This window comes from Parus major, chromosome Z, assembly GCF_001522545.3.
Source record: "Parus major isolate Abel chromosome Z, Parus_major1.1, whole genome shotgun sequence".
NCBI lineage: Eukaryota > Metazoa > Chordata > Aves > Passeriformes > Paridae > Parus > Parus major.
Genome location: NC_031799.1, coordinates 69323298 through 69347197, shown reverse-complemented (window position 1 = coordinate 69347197; position 23900 = coordinate 69323298). Strand labels below are relative to the sequence as shown.

Here is a 23900-nt window from a genome sequence, read left to right as displayed (position 1 = left end):
TGCCTAACAGGAGCTACTTGTGTTGTTTAACCAAATGAGTAATGGTTCTTCCCCACCTCTTCCATTTTCCACAACTGTAACAGCAAGACCAACAAAAGCTGGATGCCAGAGCAGGCCAGCAGGGACATGTGTGGTGGTAAAGGCTCAGGCTGCCTGCACCTGGTGTAAATGCCAGTGAAGGGGTGCGTGGAGGGGTGAGGGTGGGAGAGGTCCCTGCAGGTACTCTGGTGCAGGAATAACCTTTTCCTCTTGTCTCTGTTCATTCTGGCCTGCATCTCCATCTCTGCATTTTAACTTAGCCATTGCATTCCACTCAGCCTTTTAAAACCCTTTCCTCCCTACACGCATCTAAAAACTGAGTAGCAATTAAACAAACCTTCCATTTGTGCACCGTCATCATTACTCGCAAATGAAGGCATCTGCCAGCCTCTGGTTTCTCCTCCCTGTTGTGTTTGTGGGCAAACTCATTTGTGGCACGTTCATTAATGCTGTGGTCCTCCATATGGTCTAACCCAGACAGCTATGGTCTTTCCCTACTTGAAATTTAAAACAACTCTCAGAAGAATGTGGTAAATGAGCCAAAAATAGAGTAGCAGTGGCATGCTTCAGCACTGTAAGACTGGTAAACACAAATCCCTTTGAAACAGTGGCCTGCATTTGCATGTGTAACATAATTAATGTTTTCTTTTAATGTCTGTTGCATTATTAATGTCTTTCTCCTGCTGGATTAAACAAATCATTTGCATTTCTGACAGTAGACTTCTTGGCAAAGAAGTAAGGTTGCTGAGTCACTTCAATTTCTAGTCCTAAATTTCTTGCAAGTTAACAGATCTTTCTCAACTGCCTGCTATAACCACATCTCATTTGTCCTTCCTGAAGTCTCTCTAGTGTGCCACTGCTCTTAAGCATGCTCTGGACCCCTCCTTAAACTTCAGTTCTCTGTGTATGTATCCTTTGCCTCTAATGACCCCTCAGCTCTATGTCTCTCTGAGAAAGCTCTGAATTCACTATGGCAGAGGAAGGAATGTGGAGTTTCTTATTCTCTGGGCAAAGCCTGGGGTTAGGAGGACAGTTTGGAGGACCAGGGTGTAGACCCAGCACCCTGTGGGTTTTGCAGGGTTGGAAGAAGCAGGTGCTGCCACTGACACTACCACAAACACGTCCCCTTCTGCTGCCTTCCTCTTGCACATATTTGTACAACTGCACTGTGAACCAGACAACCAGTGAAAAAGTGTTATTTTTCATTTCCAGACCATTTTTCAGTCAGTCTGAAACGCATCCTGTTGGATCCTGGCACAGTGCAGGTGGAAGCAGGCAGTTGAAGGGGAAGTAGAACATCTTTTTTCTCCATAGAAATTCAGTGCACGCCATCAGCTGATGCCATGGCTTCAGTCTGTGGCTGCTCACAGCTGACTCAGTTTAAAGGATGGCTGAACAATTCCTCTGAATGGATAGTCTCATACTAAAATTGTTGGTTTGATTACCTGTTTTTTTGTTTATTTGTTTAATTAGATTTGAACTTTGTAATTGCTGAAAGTGTATCTAAATAGATGTGTCTCTGTGTATGAGCAGGTGTTTATAATCATGTGTTTTATTGTGGCCTCAGCATGCTTTTGTGTGCAAGTCTTGGATTAAATCCTTGCCCATATGGGTCCATTTACTCTTCAACAGCCCCAAACATAAATTTATAGTATGGGCAATTCTGCATATTTTAAATGTTACAAAAGGATAGTGAATGATGCATATGTTACAAGAAGGTGCATAAAGTATTCAGTAAAATAATATTTACAGTATAAAAAAGAAGACTTGCAGTTGTTCCTAACTGGTTTGGCAGGTTGAGAATTTGTATTCACTGTTCTGTACAGGTGTTGTTGGGTGTGGGCAGAAGTGCAGGTACATATATTTTATGGGCCTGCAGAAATAAGGTGTGTTTGGTCTTCTCCTGAAAGGCATAAGGTAAGAAAAACCTGGGTTTGTGCTCTGACAGCAGGGTACTTACAATCTTGAGCAGGCAGTAGTCCCAGAGCAAAAAAAGTCAGACTCTGTATTTATTTGTACTTTGTCTTTGCACTTTTGTTACATTATTTGCATCTTGCTGCTGAAGGACACCTCATGTCTGATTGACTCTTGGCTGTAGATGTTACAGAAACACACCCAACCTTAATTTATCCTAAAAACTAGGAAAATTTCGAATTACCCCTTCATTAAAGGATTATTTAGTGTATGGGTGCTAAAATGGATGTGTGTCTTTGAGTTAACAAAGTAGTCATGTCATAGGGACACACAAGTGTGAGCATGTCAAGCATGACTGAACCTGAGAGTTGCTGTGCTTTGATCAGGTTTTAGGCATCAAGACAAAATACAAAGCAGGGAATCTGGGGAGAGGGTGGGAATGTGCAACCTTAAGTGATGATTTTTCTTAAAGCTGAATATTTATTTCTAATATCTTTTTCTCACTTGGGAGAATTTTTGCTTCTCCGTCTCCATCAGTACTTACCCACTTGTGTGTGGAGGCGTGTCTCTCAAAGCTTCGAGACCTTTGCCAGGATTATGCCCAGGCATCTGCAGCTAAGGTGTGCTCAGGATTTCCCAGCCAGGTGTCCGTGGTTCAGTGAGAGGGTGTGAATACTTGCGTAACAAAACGTAAACAAACCTAGCAAATTTCTGCACCTGGTCAGCCAGGAAAACGGAAGCTGAGTGATTCTAAGTGGTAATGAATGTTTGGCAGATGAAAGGCTCTTTTTTGTGTTGCTCATAGTGTAGCTGAAGTAGCAAGAAAAAATAGGAAGAAAAATATGGTGAGGAGGCCGGGTTTCTCTCTTCTTAACACACGTAACGATTCTTTAATTTTTCAGTTTCTGTTCTTACTGTTGTAATTTATTGCTTGCTGTACTTTGAATGAATCACATGAATTGATTTTGTGGCATGGCTGCAGAAGATTTTCAGGTGTAGACCCTGGAAGTGCAGTCATGTAATACTATCCAAGTGAGGATATATACTATTCCAGCTCTGTTGTAAAACAAGAGCATTAGGAGGTAACAGAGGAGAGGAAAAATACAAAATTTTCTGCTGTGTGTACTATAAGGATATTAACTGAACATATCCCACCTTGTGTACATGCTGTATGTACTGTCTTTTTCATCAGGCCTACATGTATTTTTATAATTATTTAATTCACAATTATAATTATTTCACCGATAAATTAGAGAAAAATAATTCATTAAATAATATTTGAGTCTATTTTAGAAATTGCTAGTGGCAATTTGGGTTCGGTATCAAACTGGCTACTGTGTTGTAGCATCTTTCCATCTCAGTCCCCTACCTGAGGAGTGCACGTGTGATCTGTGTGTGGATCTCTGCACACATTTGAGAGCTCTTAAATCACTGGCCTGTGTTAGGATGTTGTGAACTGCAAGATTAGTGTGTAGTACATGTGCTACATGTAGTAGACAGCATGTGTGCTGACAAGTGTGAGCCTGTCTGATATTCTGCTCTACATAATCTGATCCTGTGCAAATAACCATGCATATTAATCTCTGCGTAAATGTTGTTTATATTTCAGTCCGCACCGACATCCAAAGCAGGATCTGAAAAGAACACCCACTCAGACAAGGTAAATAACCTACCTTTCACCTTTGCAGATTTGCTGCACTTTGGTCTTTCACTAACTTTGAAAAAGTAGGCTGAACTCTAGGCTGTTTCTGTGTCACATGAAACTGGTGTGTGATCACTGACATACCTGTGCATAAACTTCAGGACAGCCCAAGAAGTGTCCTTTAATCACCTTTTAAATCTGTCTTGTGCTTGCTTGGACTAACATGGATCATCATCTGTAGCATTGAGTGGTGGAAATCGTTGATTATCTCAATTTTTTTATTTTATGACAGCCAGCAGACTCTCAAAATAAACAGCTGTCTGAAGAGAAGCAAAAGGAACCTGGTGATGTAAGTTGTATAATTTCTACCTCTCTCTCTCCTTTTCTTTCTCTTTCTTTTTTTTCTTTTTCTATCTCTGATCTCTATCTCTGTCTCTCTTTGAATTTTTTAATGAGGGTTTCTTCTGGTATTTTATTTCCATCTTTCGCTTAAAAAAAAAATAGTGTGGAAAAATCAAAAAGCCAGCCCTCCATATCTAGTAATAATATTTTATCTCTACACAGGGCAAAGACCAAACCACACCTACTGTGACAACAACTTCTAAACCAAATAACACAGGAAAAGTAACTACAACTCAGGCTGACCAGCCTCCACCAACAACCTCCACAGAGACAGCAAAGGTACTGTAGAAGCAGAGAAACAACTAGTTTTTATTATTTAAGCCAATTTTTATTATTTTTTGAGGGGATATTAGGAATCCACATTGAGGTGGTTTCTTTATCTAAATATTGTTAAGTGAGACTTTTGGGCCCCTGAAAATGACAGTGTGGATAAGCTTGTTGGCTAAGCAAATGACATTAACAACATCACAGTTTTAGGCCTGCTCCTGTGTGTTTGGTGCTCTTCTGTTTTTCTCTCAGCTTTTTTTTTCAAGTTCCCTGTAGCTACACAGCTGTCATTGGTTCTTTGTCAGGCTCTTCCCTTGCCCCCTCACTACAGTGTTGGCTTCAAATGCAGCAGGTCAGCCCTGAACACAAGGTTCTGAAAAAAAATAAAGTGAGGAAGGTTGGGGAAAAAGCTGGGGAGAGGTCATTTCCAGAGGGCAAATGTAGAAAAAAATGTGAAGGAAAGGCATGTGGTGGCATCAGGATACCGGTGTTTTGTTCTGCTGGTGTGCACGTGTCTGATGACAAGGCCGGGGTAACACAAAGGCCTCCTGCAGCTCTGCTACAACACACTTATTTTTGCCAGTAAATGGGAGTGTCAGTAATGTAGAGGTTTGCATTTCGTGTGGTAGTGCTGCCCTTCCACCTCCCTGCCTGCAGCAGTATTCACCCTACCTCCTTGAGCACCTTTTGCACCTGGGTGCATTGAGAGCTACCAGGAATAAATTACACCTTTCCAAAGAGACTTGGAAGGAGCCCTGATGTCTTTCTTGCCCTGCAGATTTCTTCTACTGGCAGAGTAAAAGAAGGAGGTAGAGTGCTTAAAACAGAAGCACTTTCTTTCCCACAGCAGAGTCCCACTGGAAACAGAGCTTTTATGGTGGTAGCTCAGTCTACCCAAGCATCTGGGTGCTGTGCATTTGCACTAGTTGCTGAGTTCAAAAAACTCTGCACAGCCTCAGCATTGGATGTCTTACTTTGTTTTGTCTCTCTTTTAACATTGCAATAAGCTATCTCTTAGTTTTTCTATTTTTTTTCTCCAGCAAAAGTCTAAGGACGTGCCCACAGTGGCTGATGCAGCTGCTGGAACAGGCCCAGCAGGTGCACGTGTGGTTGCTGCTGCTGACAAATCAAGTACTGAGGTTCGTAAACATAGACCCAGACAAGGGCTTCCCTTGTAATAGTGTCTCAGAGAGTGCTTCTTTCTCTGAAATGCTTCAGGAAAAAAAATGAATGGGTACCTGCAGAAGTACTGATACGTCCTCAATGTATGTATGATGGTGGAGGGCCATCTGAAGGAAGAGGTAAAAAGCAAGTGATGTGTCATTTGTGTTTTGTCAAATAGGACTTCTTCAGAAGCTAGTTCAAAATTCTACAGGCTTAAAATCAGTTACTCCCTATCTTTGGTTATATTTGAATATATTTTTGTATCTGCTGATACACAAATGCAAAATACCTTGTTTTAATGACACTGGATAATTGAGTTTAGAACTGTTCTGAATGATAAATTTGGCAAGTACATGTCCTGCTGAAAGAAAGCTTTTAGGTTGGTTTCTGGGGTATTCTATAGATTCACCAGATGCTTCAGATGTTTTTTTTCCCCTGTGTACACTTTGGTAAATTCTATAATGGTTTGTATATTTTTTTAGCCTGGTATGGATGAGTCAGCACTTGATAGCCTAATAGATACCCTTGGTGGACCTGAGGAAGATGTACCTACTACTCCTGTTTACACTGGCCCAGAAATTACGGTATTTTACACTTCACATTTTTATTTCTTAGAATATTCATCCTTAATTTACATCTGTAGTTGCTCATTACTGAATAATCCAGGACTTACACCTGTGATGTGTGAAGAATTAAAACACAGTGTGCACAGTTACATTTTACTGTTTTGTTAATATAGGAATGACACAGTTTGGGGAATTTGTTGAAGAACGTATAACTTTCTGAGTCTGAATGGGAGAGTTATTTAAGAAGGATTAAATTACAAGCTTAGTGGCTTAGTAAAACACGGCATAAATTTTGGAATTGATAAATATTTAAAAAGCAGTCTAGGTTCAGCAATACATTCTGTGGTCTGAGACAGTGAAATGGCTTAAATTAGGAATCTGGGAATGTTCTGCTGGATGATGAGCACTGTTGAAGCAGGTGGGGAGGCATGTGCGTGACAATAGGTACTGAAAGACACAATTAGTGTGTCCTAGTCAATATTTGCATTTTCTTTCTGGCAGTATCACTGTAGGTAGCTCCTATGAGAAACTTTTTTGAACTTATTTATTTCAGTAAAGAGCAGTACACAAACATTAATGAGTGCATTATTTTCACAGGAAGATATATATGCAAGATACTTGGAAGAAATGGGTAAACGGGAAGGGAGTCTCCCTCCAGAGTATGTTAAATTGTTGAAGGTGAGTGAGTTAAAAAACACATATGTTTTCTGTAGTATTGAATATTTCTGCTTCCCATTTACTACAAAATTAATTCTCATTTTAGAGCAAAGGACATGGCAAAGATGTGGTCCCACCGAAACCAAATGAGCAAGATGAAGTAAGACTCTTTTTTAATATACTGGAAGGTGAAAGTAACCTGGGTGAAAATAACTCAGTTATCATTGGATTCCTAGGAAAACATAAATGTTGCCTGCTCTCCAAAAGTCCCAGGCAATGGGAGGGGGATGTGGAGTGCCAGACAACCTAGCTACTGATAAAACTAAATAGAGTTTGGCACAGATGTTTTTAATAAAGGTGTAGGAATTGTCATGATGCTGAAGCTGAAACGAGTCAAATAAATGCTTACAGAAATATTGGGCATACGAATAACTAAGGGGAGAAATACTGTGCAAGCAGGAGTCTCTGTAATGCCTTTAGCAAAGACTACTTGTATTTCTACACTTGACCAGAGATTTCTGCCAGCCAACATAATTTTGCCTGTTGGGAAGTTTGACAAACTAAAAATAAAAGCTTATTTGAGACATCAATCAACCAGTGGGGGCAAGCACCTTTATTTTTTGTTGTGTCAGGAACTTGTGCCAGTGAGGTCACTGTGTGAGTAATCGTGGGACACACTCAGGCTGTAAACTGAGCTTGACCCATGATGATATTTGAACTTTCTCATGGTCATAACTTGGTTTGCAATTCCTTGCTCAGAAGCCAATGACGGATGATGAGCTTGCAGAGGCCCTGTCATCTGACTTCACCTGCAGTGCTGCTTCTGCTGAGGAGAAGAAGACAGAGGTATTGACACTTTTCTTGCTGTTGCATGTGTTTATTGTGAGGAAATACTGATACTGTTATCATAATATTTCATTTTAAAGTGGATAAAATTTCCTGCTTCTTTTTTATTTTTTAAAATTTGCCTGTAATTTCATCTCACTCGTAGAAACCAAATAAAGAAGGAGAAATTGTGCAGGCACAAGCAGCAAGTTCAGTTAAGACCTCAGCTCCTCCTAAGGAGAAGAAAACAAAAGAGGTACACGTAATCCTTCTTTCACTGGTTACCTTATAATTAAAATCTAGAGGCCTATGCTGCTATTATGTGTTTTTTTCTCATAAAGATGCTCATCATTCTCATTTTCAATTGTAAGTCCTCCTTGTTATAGAAAGTATAGGAATATAGGAAAATATAGGAATAATTTATAATAACAAGAAATGCCATTGCCAAGATTCCATTGTGCCTTAAATATCTGACTTTAGTGTATCAGATTATTTTCCTTCCGGATTCTGGAGAATAACTGTGGTTCTTCTCACTACAGGGAGTAGAGATATTAGTAGGAAAATGTTCTTAGCTCTGTGATCTGTGTTTAAAACTTGGATATGATATAATTTTCTCACATTTTATGAACCTTCTGTTTTTTCTCTCTGATTAGAGCAAGCTTTTTCAGTCTGTAAGAATTTTGTTAGATAACATTGTGACACTGTGGGTTTTGGGGGTTTTTACTTCCTTTTTCTTTCCTTCTCTCCTTAAGAAAAGCCCCATGTCTGACTAAAGCTGTGCTAATTCTGTTATGTAAGTTGGTGAAAAGGAAACTGGGTAAAGCCAAACCAAAATGACCAATCTGGTGCTGGCTGTTTTCTTACATATGCAGTACACAAATACATAAAGTAAAAACCCATGTCAGTTTAAAGAAATAACAAAATGGTTTGCACATTTTCTTAAAATACAGGAAATGAAAGATGATGCAATGGATGCTCTTCTTGATACTCTTGGAGGACCTGAACCTGAACCTGAAGAAGATCCTACGCCTTTTGTAGAGGTGTCAGAGGTAACACCTCACTCCTTTGTCAGACTGGCATCCAAATTTTGGTTGTGGAATCCTGGGTTCTCTTTGTTTAGACAATGGACAAAATTGTATGTGTGAAATAACAGGAAAGTGATATCAAAGGCCTAAGGAATGTGTGAGTCTTCAGTGATTAAGAAAATGAAAAGCATTAAGAATCCCAAGTGGATACAGGTAGAGTAGAACATTACTAGTAAAGTGGTGTGGAAGATTATGAGCATGTGATTCGTTTGCTTATACAAGCAAACATACATATATACATATATACTTACATACATACATACATTCATGGATAGATACAGCTCTGTTTCAGGTTTTTGTGCCCCCAGCACTTTATACAATTTATAGCAAGCTTTCATTTTGCCCTTATTTCCTGTTTGATTTTGGGCTTCCAGTGTATATGCTCCTTTTCCCATCAAACTCCATTATCTACCTAATTTGAGTTTTGCCTTTCAATCTGCTCTGATAGTTTTGTTTTTCCCCAGCAGATAAACAGTTAACCTGTGTTTCCATGTTAAACTTTAACTTTTTGGTTTAGTTTTGCAAACTCTGTCTGTAACCATAGTTTGAGCAGGCTTTTCCTGTCTTCACTTAAAGCTCAGAGCAAGCAAACAGCAGGGAGACAGTAAAAAAGTCTGCTGAGCTAAATTTTGACAAAAGAAATAGCTCCTTGTATTGCAGAATTGTCAGTCTGGGCCTTCAGATAACTTAGTGGTTGCATTTCTTCATGAAGGAGGCCCAGAGAATTAAAAAATTTGTTGTGGTGCCAGTGATGGAAAAAGACAGAATTATGGCTTGTGTAATCAGAGTGCTGAAAGGCAAGAAAACCTGAGGATTTTGTACACACAGAAATTCTAAAAGTGCCAGCTACAAAGACAGAGCTCTGAATTCTGTCTAGAGTTTTTTAGGATTTAAAATAATTTAGCCATATACACATACGGCATTGAATCTCAAACCTTTATGATTTTACCACAGACATTTCACAGGAATAAATTGAGGGATTTTAGTATCTTGCTACATAGACTAATTTCATCTGATGCCAGTCCTTTTGTACACTGTAGGCAGAAGAATCCTGGTGAAGTGGTGTGCTTGGAGCTTTTATTCTAATTTATTTAATTTTTTTAAAATGTTGTTTCTTTTTAAGGCAAAAGCCAAAGAGAAAAAGGAACAGAAGGCTGGAGAACGTGATGATACAATACCTCCAGAGTACAGGTTAACACCAGAATTGGTAAGTTTTTCATACCTCCATTACTTTGTGGTCAGGGCACTGTGCCTGACCCTTTCTTTCATTACAGAGAGGGACAGAACATGCAGAAAACAAACTAAACTAATATTTAATCAATGGCTTTCTCCTTGGTGATTTTTATACCTCTTATTTCCTCCTCTTCCTTTGTGGGCATCACTTTTTTCCAGGCACTCTGGGCAAAGATCTCATCTCACCCATGAGATGGGTGAGTAATCCCAAATGGCAAAATGGCAAAGTCACCCATTCCTTCTGCAAGAATGAAGTTTCTTGTTTCTTACATTAAATCTCAGCCTTGTAAAATCCATCCCTTTGCAGGAGTACTCTTTGGCATCACTTAATAATGTAACCTTGAAGCACTGATGTAAAATGGTAGGGAGATTGCGATTTTTTCTCTTTTTTTGGATTGTCACCCAAAATGATAGAGATGAATTCAAAGTTAAGCAAAACAATGGCAGAACACTTTCTGGTCTCTTGTAACGTTCTGACATCCCATTTGATTTTTTGATCTACTTACCTGATCATGTAAAAATGCCCCATTTAGGGGAGTTCTTGTCAGTGATTCATTCTTGAGTACGTAGTTTACATGATTTTGCTGGTGAATACTGAGTATGGCACTTCTTGTACCAACAGGAAAATATCAATAATACTTAATTTCCTTCTAGGATAAAGATGGAAAACCAATATTGCCGAAGCCTGAAGAAAAACCAAAGGTTAGAAAACTGACAATATTGTAGGAGTGTGGCTAGATATCCTGTTTTCTCCCTCTCTGTCATCACTTCTCTCTGTGCCATGATGTAAGTCTCTTGGACTGCTTGTGTGTTTTACTTCCTTGCACAAAACCTGCTGGTCAGAAGCATCAAGTGGAAGTTGGTTTTATTGAAATTCACTTGTCTGTGAATGAAGAGCTCATATAAGAAAAAGGTTTAGAGAATTCAAGACAGGAGAGTTACAAAAATTATGGCTGACTCCAGAAAAGGCTGTGTGGGGAGTTAGTATTCTGTAGAGGTCTCGTGGAGCTGTTAAGGATATAGGGGGAGCAGGAAATTCTCTTGTTTTCTTGACAGTTTCCTCTTGCTAGTGATCAAATATAAAGGAATTTGACTGGAAACAAGAAAAAAGAGCTGCTATGCACATTTTCCTAATCACAGAGAACAACCTAGACTTCGCAAAAATCATCCATCATGGCCCAGAAAATGCAAGAGAGGATTAAAATACTGAAAGAGACAGTGGGAAATACTAATTTTAAAGGGAGGAAAGCAAAGGAACTGTGCACTGAAGAGACTGAGGGCTTCACTTGGGAAATACTGTGAGCTGAGGAGTGCTGCCAAAAATTGGAAAAGCACAGGAAATCTCTGCCCTCCTGAAACAAGTGTGAAGCCGCTTGCTGCGTCTTCCATGATTTCTGCTGAAGGCAGAGTCCTTCCTTCAGGATTTCAACTAGTGTTTGTGGTTTTTTTGGGGCTCCACTCTGCATAGCTTTAAGCACATGCAGTGGCATTACTCTTAGTGAATAAAATGCCTTTTCTTACTTAGTGTCTGAAGGAGGATTTCAGGCATTATGAAAACTGAGGCCTTGCATGTTGAGACACTTTATGAGGAATTAGGGGAAGGGAATGAGTGAAGGATTTCTCTCTCAGAAATGTCATTTTATGCGTTATGAGTCTGTCCCTAAGCTGTTAAGTTCCATGCAGCAGGTGAATGGCCATCACTTCTGGCAAAGATTTAAACATTTAGTTTTGATGGTAATTTAGAGCATCCCAGGAGCTTCAGGTATATAGATGTAGGGAGACATGGATTGCAGAGGCCTAGTTCACATAGTGTTGGTAGTTTGTAGTATATCACACACAGCAGGAAACTAAAACTGCATTTTTATTCACCAAAACATGCACAGTGAAAACCACTGAATGGTCAGCAATCAGTGGACAGGCTAAGGGAACTTTCAGGGAGCTCTAGTTCTGCTAGTAAATACTATTAACATTTTCTTCCTAATTAAAAGGTTACACTTTCCTTTTCAGTAGCACTGTCTTGAAAATGATATATCTGGTTCCCTATATTATGTTTTATATTATATGTACAGTTCTCTACATTATATTGACTTACAGTAACAAAGAAACTTATTTTGAAGTGTGTTTTTCCTAATTTTATGTACTGCAAAATTAATTCTGTTTTGTACATAATCGTAAAGGTTATTTCAGTGTAAGCTACAGATGTTTTCCTGCTTTCTGAGTAGCTGAAGTACAGATCTTGAAAAAGTAAATTAAAAAGAAGCAATGAGTCACCTGTGCCACATACGGGGTTTTTTTTTGGTTTTTTTCAGCCTTTGAGTGAATCTGACCTTGTTGATGAATTTTCAAAGGACTTTGCCTGCCCTGCACAGCCTGCAGTACAACCTAAAGCACCAAAGCCCTGCAACACATCCAAAGTAGGTCTTTCTGGTTCACTGGAGAAGCTGATCCTGACAGTTTTGCTAAAACTGGGTAGTGCTACTGTTCTTTCAAAAAAAAACATTTCTTCCTGTTTTACCCTTCCTGTTGCCTTTACTGAAACATGCAGTACTGGCACTCAGCTCTTCATTGACCACCTTCTGCCTTTAAATTTAGACTTTTCTTTCTCATTTAGCACTGTATTTAGAAAAAAAAAAATAAGAAAAGCCATTTAATGGGCACATTTTGTGTTTTCTAAGCGTATTGACTAAAATACAGTGTAAATTGTTCTGTTTCAGAAGCCGTCATGTTCTGTGTCTGCAAAAGCCACTGAGGATAAAGTGGTGCCTCGTGCCACAGCTTGCACTGTGCAGTCTGCAGCTCCCATGCCTTCAGTAAGTACTGGAGCCCCTTCAGCTGGAGCTGAAGCAAAACTCAGTGTTTCATTTGTAGGATGGTGGAGCATGTTGTCAAGATGCCCATTTCAGTATTGCATGTTCTTCCTTCATAGTGGTAACCCACAAGGGCTGAGTGGTTCACAAAAAAAAAACAAAAACAACCCCAAAAAAACAACAAAAGCAAAAAAACAACAAAAAAAAAAGCCAAGCCAAGCACAAACTGGATGGTCAGTGACCTTCCTCATAGAGGATGCCAGACTGATAGTTCTTCTGGTGTCCTCCAGCTCTAAAGGGGATGCTGTTTGTAAATCTAATAGGGACTACAGGGAAGGTTTCTTCAAACTAAAAATTATTTTTTCCTGTACCAACACCCATGCAGGTTGGTCCTGTGTCAGATGAAGCACTGGAAGCCTTGTCCAGTAGCCTAGGAAAGAGGGAGCCTGATCCAGATGAGAAAAAGCCTGCTGTGGACAAAGTTAAGGTAGAGAAAAAAATCAGACCTCAAAAAACGTTGATGTAATTACCTTCAGTGTTCCCCCATTTCCTCAGGTCACAAACAAAGCAGACATGTTTTTCACTTATTTAACAAACAAAATGTACTGTTGAAACCAGTTCTGTTCTGCTTAGTAAGTTCTAGTAGGATTTCAACACAATGAATACACTTCCCTAATAATCCTGACTATTGCAGTGCAGTAGTTCCCTCGGTTTCTGAAAACTCTGTTTTATTGTCCTTCTGCTGAACTGAAGTAGAAGTAAGATGCACATCAAGGATAGCACACAGTATGGTCCTTTTTCTGAAGGAACCAAATTTAGGAGGAGGAATTAAATTAGAGATTGTGCACTCAAGTTTTGGGGTTTATATATTTAAATAGGGAGCCATAAGTAAGTCAGTGAAATCCTGTCCAAGGGAATGGTGTTCATAGGCACAATCTGAAGGCCCCCATGTGCTGCCCTGAACCAGATGGAATTGGCTGGAGTCAGAAACCAGCCCCTCTAGTGGCTGGAATTCTGTCAGGCAGAAGTTCCCAAAGTTGGCTTTAGTCCCTTTTCTTAGTTGGAATTTTCCCAGCATAACTTGTATGGGTATAATAATTTTTGAAGTGGGCCACTGATTTCTCTCTTCAGCCTTCCTTTGCATGCAGCCCAGACAGCTGTTGAGTGGATTTCCAAAAATGTCAAGAATTAAGACTCAGAGGTATTTTTTATTAAGGTCTACCCTTGTCTATTTACTTACCTTTCCTATCTTCACTGAAATAGACAGAGCCACTTCTGATACACAGAGGAAGAAACAGGCAGATGAATGAAGGCTTTCTCAAGAGAAAATGCTTTATTTTATCTTTCATGAGATTTGTATCTGGTGGTTGGATTGAATAAGAAAGACAAATTTGAATCAGAAGACCAAAGGCTGGAAGCTTGTTCATGTGCATTTCTGTGGGTAGTTGTTTTTCTTACTGTGATTCCTATTTTGCCTTCACAGGAGAAAACCAAAAAGAAACAACACAAAAAACTGGGTGAAGAAGAAGAAACGATTCCTCCAGAGTACAGATTAACAGAAGCCAAAGTAATTTATTTAATGTGCTTAGTCTTACTTCCCTTTCATTCCTCAGAATGTGTGGGTGAAACTGAGACTCCCATTTAGTTTTGAAACACTGATGTTTCGGTTCAGCCATTTTTATAATATCTACAAATTCTGGTTTGTAGTTCCCACAAATATGTGTCATCTATCTTTGGATCCTGCATGGGCATAGAAGTACCTGCAAATTAATTATTCTGTGTGAGATTAGTCCACCAGAGTCTCTCAGTAGCTTCCGGTATTTTAGAAATAAATAAATAGTGACTGGATAAAGCTGTTAAGAAAACCCCAAGGACCTGGATGTTTTAAGTGGCATCTTGAATAGCAGCATTAGATGCTACAGAGGCTGCTGGTTAGGTCCCTGTCCTGTGTAACATTCTCTGTTACTGAGAGAATGCTCCCAGAGTGCTTGTATTGCATGTTTAAGGGGTAATGCAAGGCATTTTTTTCTTTATAGGATAAAAATGGAAAACCTCTTCTACCAAAGCCTGAAGAGAAGTCACAGGTAAAAAAAAAAAAAGTGATGATCTCAAATAACTGTTTCGTTTATGACTTGTTTACAAATGTCAGCAAGGTTACCCAGTGTTTAGTTTAAAAATTGTCTATGTTACCTGCTTGCTTTTTAAAGAGATGAAGAGACTTAAAATCTTTTTTTTTTACTTCTCAATGGCAGCCTATGAGTGAAAATGATCTTTTAGAGGGTTTGACAGAAGGGTTTTCCTGTTCTCCATCACCACCTGCACCATTACCTACATCAACTGTACTAAAGGTGAATATATTAGATTTCTGAAATCTGCTTTTATTTTCAAGTTGTTTGAATAATCATGACATTTTCTGTGTTTCCTTTATATAAAGTTCCTTAAATGGAATCCAATAACTAAAACTTTAAAATACTTCTTGCTGTAAGTTAATAGAAGAGCAGGACTTCAAAAAACAAACAAAAAACTAGTTATGTGACCTTTCTTTTTATCAGTTGCTTGCATAAGTAGTGCTTTGCAGCTGAGAATTTTAAAATTGTTTTTTGGGAATATTAGATGGCTTGCAGAAATCTTAATTCTTTTGGAGTCATGTTAAACTGTTTAAACATCAGCTGTGGCAAAGTCTATAACCCATTGGTTGAGATGAAGAACAAACTGAGATGTGGAACAGTTGCAGAGTGTGTGTGTGTGTGGGGGGATGTGTTTCAATCTGAAAATTGGCAAGGCTCCTGAGGAAAATTAAATCCTAGAAATCACCTGTGTGGGTGCTGTGTTTTGGGTGTGTTTTTGGGTCTGATGGGGGTTTTCCTCTGGGTCCCCTGTGTGTCTTGTTCTTCTAGAAAGCCAAGGATGGTGCCCAGCCTGCGAGTTCCTCGGATGTGATCTCTGCTGCTACGGTTTCCTCAGTGCACTCAGCAGCTCCTGCACCTTCTACCTCAGTAAGAAACCTCTCCTGTAGGCCCTTACCCAAAGCAAGGGGCTGAGTAGTGAGGAGAGGCAGCAGCATGATCTGGACAGTTTGACCAGTGTGGATTGTTGCAGAATTTAATAATTTATTGCTAAAAATGGCTGTTGCCATAGAGAAGGAATGGCCATTTTTTTCCACTGGGGGGGGGGAAAGAAAAAAAAAAAAGAAGAAAAAGAAAATGAGTGAACTCTCAATTTTCAACAAAGTTCCACTGGCAGCACCTCAACCACCTTTGAATACCAGGGGGACTTTCTTCCTGGGGTTTCTTGTCATGTTGCTCCACACTGTGATCCATGCAGAGGGATATTCCCTTGATGCTCCTAGCCTGGTTTGGAAGGGGAATATAAAGCTCCTCCTGCTGGTGTTGGCTTTAAGGACTTTTTTTATATCCAGGTTCTGTATAAAATTGCAAAATGAATGGTAATTACCAAACAATAATTGCCGAACAATTGCAAACCATTTCATAGATATGTTCTCATTACAGCAGCTAGGCTTATTTATAAAAAAAGAAAACCATTCAAGTAAATTCTATAAGCCCTTCTTGAAATTATGTTTTCTGCAAATCAGAAATATTCTGTATTTCTCCCCAGCTATTGTGCAAGTACAAAGGGAGTGCTCTTTGTTCACTCAAGTTCTGCAGTTCATTAGCCAGTACTCATAGTAGATGGATGAATAACATATTTTATGCAGCAGATGTGCTTTCACAAATGTGTTTCTGCTTTGTTAGGGAGGAAGAGAGATGGATGAAGCCTTGGATCTCCTATCTGACTCCCTGGGACAAAGGGAACCTGACCCTGATGAGAACAAACCAGTTGTGGATAAAGTGAAGGTAACAAAAGACTTTCTGAAACTTGAGCAATTTTGGGAGAGGGAGGGGTGGGAGAGAATAAACCAAACCAACAAAAAAACCCTCCAAAACCCCCAAAGTCTACAATGGTTCTCATATGCTGACAGGAGTATATGGCATTGGGATTTTAGATGTTGTAAGAGTAAGGTTATTGGAGAAAAAAAAAAAACATGCTCTTATGTACAGGTATATCAACCACTTTTCAGTCATCTGGATTACTTGTGTGTTCTGTGAAAAATGATGATTTGGTTAATATACTTTAGCCACTTGGAGGCAAGTGTTGAAATGTTACATTTGAAATAATTTTAGTTCAGTGCCTTTTCATTTCATATGAGAAATTACTCTCATAATTTTTCAGGTGTCTTCTTGGGCCTCAGTTTCTAGAATTGATTTTCTGGCCCTCTTTTTGTCAAGCTTTGACTTTTATAAACACAAGTATCAAGTTCACTTAATCAGGCACATTTTTAGACTTCCTTGTTTCTGCTGGTTTTGTCTTCATTTAGTCTTTCATGAAATCCTATAAAGGCACTTCTGCTAACAAGAAAATAAATTTCTGCATAATAGTAGTAATAGCAATAATAAATTGTAATTTGAAATAGCTAAGGTAAAGTACATCACTGGGACAAAACAAAACCACCATATGCTGCCTATCAGTAAGTTTAGGCTGCAATCCTAGCTGGAGAAAAAAGATAAAAGAGATCCCCAAAATGTCTGCATTAAGAGAAACAAAAGGGTTCTTCAGCAGTCTGCTTAAAAATGTCCTTGTGGTGTTCTGTGTGGCATTTTCCTGGTATGCTGCCAAAAATCAGAGCAGCATAAGTTGAAAAATAAATGTAGTTTTTAAAACTTTCAGGTGTGAAACACATTTCATAATGAAATGAATATATGGGGGTTTTCTCAGTAGTTTTAAAATTTTCAAGTGAAAATCGGTATCTCTCCTAAGTCTGATATGCCCTCTGACTTGTTCATTGCTAATATTTCTAACATGGATATTTAAAGTTCTTAAGAAATTAAATACTTTCAGGAAAAGACTAAATCTGAACACAGAGACAAGCTTGGAGAGAGAGATGAAACAATCCCACCTGACTATCGAAAACTTCTGGAGTCAGGTGAGCAGGTAAGGAGAAGCTTCCTTAGTTTTTATTTGCAACAGTGGAAATTTGAGACTCTCTGAGTCTGTTGCCTTCAGAAGTACAAGTTGAATAAGTGAGTGTTTGTATTGTGTTTATATATTGGGGTATATATATATATATATTTATTATGTTTATATATTAGGGTATATATACCCTATATATAGGGTATATATATGAGATATATATATATACCTGATATTTCAGGAATCTGACCTATCTATCTGAGGAAATACCCTTCAGTGGGAGTAGCTCTATCCTTGCATGCTTGTAAGTCAAAAAACAAAAGGGGAAAAAAGTTCTGTTCTCTTTTTTTGTTTGGTTTGTTTTCCCTTTTTCAACTGGGCAGTCTGAACAAATAAGTCACGCTGAACTACTAAAGAAATCTATTTAGAATGGTGCAGGTTCATTGGCAATCTGTGAACACCCAGTAGTGCTGTATGTAAATACTTGTATTTTAAATAATCTAGAATAATCTAATCTGCCCAGTTCAAAATGAGGATCTGCTTTTTTTCTTCCCAAGAGTAAACCAGCAAAGCCAACAGCAAAGGATGAAAAGATGAAACACAAAGGAAAGAAGGTAACGTTTGTGATGGGGTTTATTGAGGTTTTCTTTTTATATTCATGATATTTATTCTGTGGGTTTTTCTCATGCTGTGGGTTCTGATTTTGGTTCAAAATTATGTCACTGTAGGCTTTAGGGGTGTTTCATTGCAAAAACTCATAAATGCAGGAGGTAATAGGAACAGTAGTGGACAGTAGAACTTCAGTGGGAAGTAACTCTTCACAATAAATGCAGTTGTTCTGTTCAACTGCATTATGATTGTTCAGGAAATCAAACCTCTTGAGAACCTCAAATAGATGTCTCTAACAGTGGAGTTCAGGTGTGTTTTTCTTTAAGAAAAGGGACCGATATTTAAAGCAGGCATAAATTCCTGAACTACTAATTTGACTGTGGGAAACTGGGTTGCACATTTTGTCACTTCCAAATTAAAATTTTTGCAGAAACCTATGGATGACAGTGCAGCTATTGATGCCTTATCAGGTGACTTTGATACTTGTGCAAATGCTCCTGCTACAGCCCAGCACTCAAAGGTAGGACATTTTCTGCTAGTAACTTGCTAAGTAAACAGTTTTTCACTCCCCACTTTTCTTTGCAGTAGCTCAATTTAGGTTTACAGGAAGCCTGTCCAGATGCAGGGATTGTCTCACTTCTGCAGTGGAAGTTGGATGTATTTTGCTGTGTGCTAAATATTTGGAGGAAGGAAGGTTTGTGTTAATTAGAGCCTTTCAGACAGACTTGGAGAACCAAGTTGAGCAAAGAAATGTGGTAGCAGATTTTAAGAGTGTTCAAAAACTGCAGACAGGCAGAGAAACCTTTTCTCAGTGATAGGAGGTACTGTGTTGCAATGGTTGTTGGGTGGAACTGAGACACAGGTCAAGAGGGTTTTGTAGAGAGAAAAGCAGGGAGCAGCAAAGACTTCTAGATGTGTTAGGGAAAACAGTGGAGTTGACAAGAAGAAAGGAAAAGAAATGCACTGGAGAGGTCCTGCAGTTGAGAAAAGGAGCAGCAACTTTGAAACTGATGGTCAAATCAGCTGTATTCCTGGGAGGAAAGAGCTGCTTCCAAACAGCTCTTCTTAACACTGCAATGCTTCCCCAGGGGCTTCCCTCAGCACAGAACCCTCAGGCAGCTGAAGACAGGCCCACTGGTGTTTCAAGTGCTGCTTCATCTGCTCATGAAATCCAGGGCTAAAAATGCTGCTGCAGCATTTTTGCCTGGTACTAAATACAAAACCTGCCCATCTCTACCAAGTTTTTCTGATGCAGTCTCCTGTCAGCACAGCCCCTGTTGCTGCCAGCCCTATTCAAAAGATTGTGTTTTGGCAGATGTCAAAGCAGGAGCCACTCTATTCTCCTTGTAACTGTAATTATTTTTTTTCTTTGGAGTGTAGGACAAAAGTGGAAAGGAAGCTACGACCACTAAACCGAGCTCAAAGGATAAAGGAAAGCCCAGAGACCCTAAAACGGTACAAACATTTTTATTTTAGTATGGACAGTCATACAAGAGGGGTAGCTGCATTTTGGATTTATATTACAGGGTTGTTATTTAGGGGGGAGTTTTACATCAGTAGGTTGAACTTGATCCATTTTTGTAAATATTCACATGGGAGAAAGGCCCCTCTCTGTGTCAAGGGAAACTGGCAATAAACAGGGGCAAAATAATACTTACCTTTCAGAGAGAGTGTGGTTTTCTGAGGGGTACTCAGTGCATGCTCCACAGGCTTCTCCTTCCCAGACTGGTTGATCTAAGAGTCTGACTTTGCATGCCTATAGCTGCCTCAGGCAGGATCCACACCACTTCTCTCATTTCTTGATAGTTTTGAGTAACAGCATCCCAAAAGTGACTAAAAAGTACTCCTACAACCACAGCCAGGTTCCCAAGTTGTTATCATAAGTTGTTTTTTAAAATTAATTAAGACCTATATACTTTCATATTAATAAACATGGTGGGGAAAGGCAGACAGCTATTTCTACATTCAAAGAAAGGGAAATAAAAGGGGGGAGAAGGGGAACATAAAAAAGGATTGCATAGCTTTTTTTTTCCAGAAGTATAGAAAATTGATTCAGGTCAGGTTGAAGCTTGTTCCATCATGTGGTTTTCACAGAAGGTATGTGCAGTAGATGCCTGAATCAGATGATTATATCTGCTCTGGAAATTTTACATTTCACATATCAGTGATGGGATTTGTGGTTGTCGTTATTATTAAATCACCACAGGTGCCTTTTGTGTGACCACAGAACTGTCCTGCAGTTCTCAGTGTAAAACTGAGGGGTGTCCTTATCTCCTGTTCAGGAGGATGTGCTGAGCTGTGATCTGATCATTAGGGTGGGTAAAAGGGTGTTTTAGGAGCAGGGAATGACAAGGTCAGGCACAGCCCACTCTCTGAAAGAAAACAATTGATGGTGAAAATGTGAAAGTCTTTGTACACAGCAGGAGACACAAATACTTTTGCTAAACAATCTGTATTTCAGGTGCAGATTGTATTTATGTCTGAGCTGTGATTCTGATGAGTGTCTTGTCACTGCCTGATTTCAGGTTTAACTTGGTTCAGTTTCTCATTGTCTCATCCTCTCTTTAGGCAAAGGGACAGTCCTCCAGCAGCAAATCTGAGAAGCAGAAAGCAAGCTAAACGTTAACCTTACCAGGTGAGATTTCTCCTTCCCTGTTCCCTGGGTTACCACAAAGACAATTTCATGCTTCTGAATTAAAGCTGAGTTTTGCTAGCAGTCCTTGATTCAAACCAAGACATGGTTAAAACTGCTGCTAAATCAAAATGCTTGGTATGACTTTGCACTTCAGGGTTCCCAGGCAGGGAGGTTTTTTCACACCCTTTATCCATTCAGTTTGTACAGAACTACTTCATGTAACTAAACTCCTTTAGGCTGGTGGAATTCCAAGCCTTAGAAGGTGTGAAGTGCAGCTTCCCCAAGACATTTTCACAGAGTAATTAGGACCAAGCACATCTCAGCTCAGGGTTTTGATCTTTAGGTTATTGACCTTGTGTCATTTTCTCTGCTTTGGACCTATCTGGAGGCTTAGCTCCTATAATTCTTCCCAGGCTTATGTAGTGAATTTTATTTCCAATTAATAGAAGATGAGCACTCTGACTTAATTTTTTTGTTTTGTTTTCTGCCCCCAGGATCCTGCTGCATTGTGTGAAATGTCTTCTTTCTGTGGGTGGATGAATATTATTGAAGAACAAAAGCTGATGCCAAAAGCACATAGTTATTCTGGGTGGTTTATGTACAGTGCTACTTGCTGGACTTCTTATCTTTTCTTTTTTCTCAGTAGTAGACTCAGGTGGTTTGTTTCTTTCCTCCAGCAATTCACTTTATTGAGACTGCTATGGTCTGATATTTTTGTAATTTCCTTCAGCATTCAGGGGGAAAGAATGCTTTCTATTTGCAGGAAATATATTGCATCATTGAAGAGCTATGCCAAAAAAGAGAAAAGAAAAAAAAAAAAAATCTGCAGACTTTTGCACATAATCTCCACATAGTGCCTGTAAATCTCTGAAGAGTTCATATGTGCTAGCATTTGTTAACATTGCAGTGAATGCATTAAGTATTTTGGAATATAGTGAGCTTTAGTTTCCCTCAGCTGGGCTGTGCAGCCTTCTGCTCAGGCCAGTTCCTGGTGGGAAGCTGCAGGCCAGCTGTGGGATAGCTAAGAATGAGAAACTGGGGATGAACCGCTTTTTCCAGCATGTCTGGACATCAAGCAGGTATTTGGGATGCTGCCTTTTAGCCGTAGTTAAAACACACTAGGGCAGGACTCTTTTTTTTTTATTAATATTGTTACCATTATTTCCAATTGTATCTGTACTGTTATCTCATAATTTCAGGAGTCTCCTGGACTGGACAAATAACAAATGTAACAGCTACCAACACATAAGGGTGGGGAAGGAAAGGAGGGGCACGAGCCTCAGCAGCAATCAAAGCTCAGGTCCAGGACTGGGCTGCTTTTTATCTTATTTTGCACTGTTTCTAGTCCTCCTGTTCCTGGCACTCCAGCAGGGAACAAAGGGATGGGGCTGAAGGTGATGCTGCAGAGAGCAAAGCCCCATTTCTCCTGTTCCCTGCGAGGACAGGCACGGCCAGGCGCCTCTCACGGGTCAGCTGCCACCACCTCTGTGGGTTTTCCTCTGCCTCCCTGCCTTGCAGAATATCCTTTTGCCCATCCTGCCACTGGCAGCAGAGCCCGGGGTCTGCAGGCAGGGATGGTGCAGGGGCTGAAGTTGGGGATATTTAGACTCATGACTGTACTTGCAGTCTGCACCGTGCCACTCCAATAAAGTTTTTAAGGATGCACTCTGCCCTTCCAGGCTTTTTATTTATCAGTGCTGCTGTCAGGCAGAAGAAAACCTAAGAATAAAAACAAAAAAAAAAAGCCACAAATGTTAACATATTAAAATTGAGTCTTAACATTTAAAAAAACCCTGGAAAATACAGAATTGCAAAATCAACTAGGTTGGGGAAGACCTTTGAGATCATGAGGTCCAAGCTATGATCGAACACCACCTTGTCAACCAGACCATGGCACTTCGTGCCACATCCAGCCTTTTCTTAAACACCTCCTGCAGCAGTGACTCCAACACCTCCCTGGGCAGCCCCTTCCAGTGCCCAGTGCCTCTTTCTTTACTTGTTAATGATACTCCACAAAGGCCTAAACAAGCTCCTTGAGACCCTGCTACATATTTTTTGCCCCTTTTCCTTTGGATTTCAAAGCTCCATCATAGCTGACCAAGACCAGATCTAACTTGTGGGCTGGTGCTGTGCTCTGGGAGGCAGCTGGAAGAGCAAGATGTAAGTCTCTGAAATTTATTTGCCCTGATAAAGGCACAGTAAGCTCACAGGTGCTGAAATACCTGTGTGTGAGGTCACATCTCTGTAGGAGGGGTAGTGCATCTGGGAGAACAGTAGTGCATTAGGCAAATCCTAAATTAAAGGGTGGGGAGGGAGTAATAATGAGGCTCTGGGGTACCAGGAAGTGGGGGTACCACATAATTTTCCCTCAGAGCTGAGCACTTAAAAGCAGAAAGCAGAAATGCCATTTACTACTCACAAAAGAAATGACTGCACAAAAAGGGACAAAAACACACCTTAATCTGAAATCACCTGTAATTAGAGTTTTTGTCAAGTTCCCCTTTTTGGCCTTTAAAATGTTTTAAAAGCAACAGCCAGCGGTGCTTGAATAGCATAAAATGTCACTAACATGACGCACAGGTTTCTCAGAATTCCTGTGTTATATATAAATATATGTATATATATAAAAAATACATGGAATTTGCCATGAGTAGGACAACGTGGTGCTTTCTACAGGATTGTGTCAGAGCTCTTGGCTTTCAACAGTGGAACAGGGTGCCTTCCTAACACACATGAAGTACGTTTGGACTGCTTAGGCAGGTTTGACCTCCAGGTGGGAGAAAAGGGAAGCACAGTCAAACACTTGGGATGAGTTCTAGATGACGACTTTTTTTCCCTCTCTCAGTTTTCACCTCTGCTAAAATCCCAACTGTTTCGGCACACCCATGAGGAAACTGAGGCAGGCTGGAAACACAGAGGAAATAAACCAGAGACTCAATGTAAAGGGTGGAAAGAAATCAAGTGTCTGTAAGCACAAGTGGCAACTGATTTTGGTTAAGTTAAAGACGGAATTAAGAGTTTTCAGCTGGTAAACAGAGCAGGCCGTTCACAACTGCTCTTAAGAAAAAGAAAGTCGACCAAGATTTC

General features: G+C 39.7%; 1 protein-coding gene across 8 annotated transcripts in view; it reads left to right on the top strand.

Annotated features, from left to right (window-relative positions):
- Positions 1 to 22478, top strand: part of CAST (calpastatin) — a 51871-nt gene extending 29393 nt beyond the window's left edge. For 4 of the 8 annotated variants that reach the window (XM_015615131.3, XM_015615127.3, XM_015615130.3 and 1 more), the window contains 26 exons: positions 3563 to 3613; positions 3888 to 3944; positions 4160 to 4276; positions 5305 to 5403; positions 5911 to 6012; positions 6592 to 6672; positions 6758 to 6811; positions 7411 to 7497; positions 7643 to 7732; positions 8427 to 8525; positions 9685 to 9768; positions 10449 to 10496; positions 12104 to 12208; positions 12509 to 12604; positions 12987 to 13088; positions 14085 to 14168; positions 14638 to 14685; positions 14854 to 14949; positions 15499 to 15597; positions 16354 to 16455; positions 17498 to 17590; positions 18127 to 18183; positions 18609 to 18698; positions 19554 to 19633; positions 20747 to 20813; positions 21308 to 22478. In XM_015615131.3, coding sequence (XP_015470617.2) covers positions 3563 to 3613; positions 3888 to 3944; positions 4160 to 4276; positions 5305 to 5403; positions 5911 to 6012; positions 6592 to 6672; positions 6758 to 6811; positions 7411 to 7497; positions 7643 to 7732; positions 8427 to 8525; positions 9685 to 9768; positions 10449 to 10496; positions 12104 to 12208; positions 12509 to 12604; positions 12987 to 13088; positions 14085 to 14168; positions 14638 to 14685; positions 14854 to 14949; positions 15499 to 15597; positions 16354 to 16455; positions 17498 to 17590; positions 18127 to 18183; positions 18609 to 18698; positions 19554 to 19633; positions 20747 to 20804 — 2079 coding nt within the window. In that variant the 3' untranslated portion in view covers positions 20805 to 20813; positions 21308 to 22478. The other 4 variants (XM_015615129.3, XM_033520442.1, XM_033520441.1 and 1 more) reach the window with 4 other exon arrangements.
- Positions 22479 to 23900: the final 1422 nt, after the last annotated feature.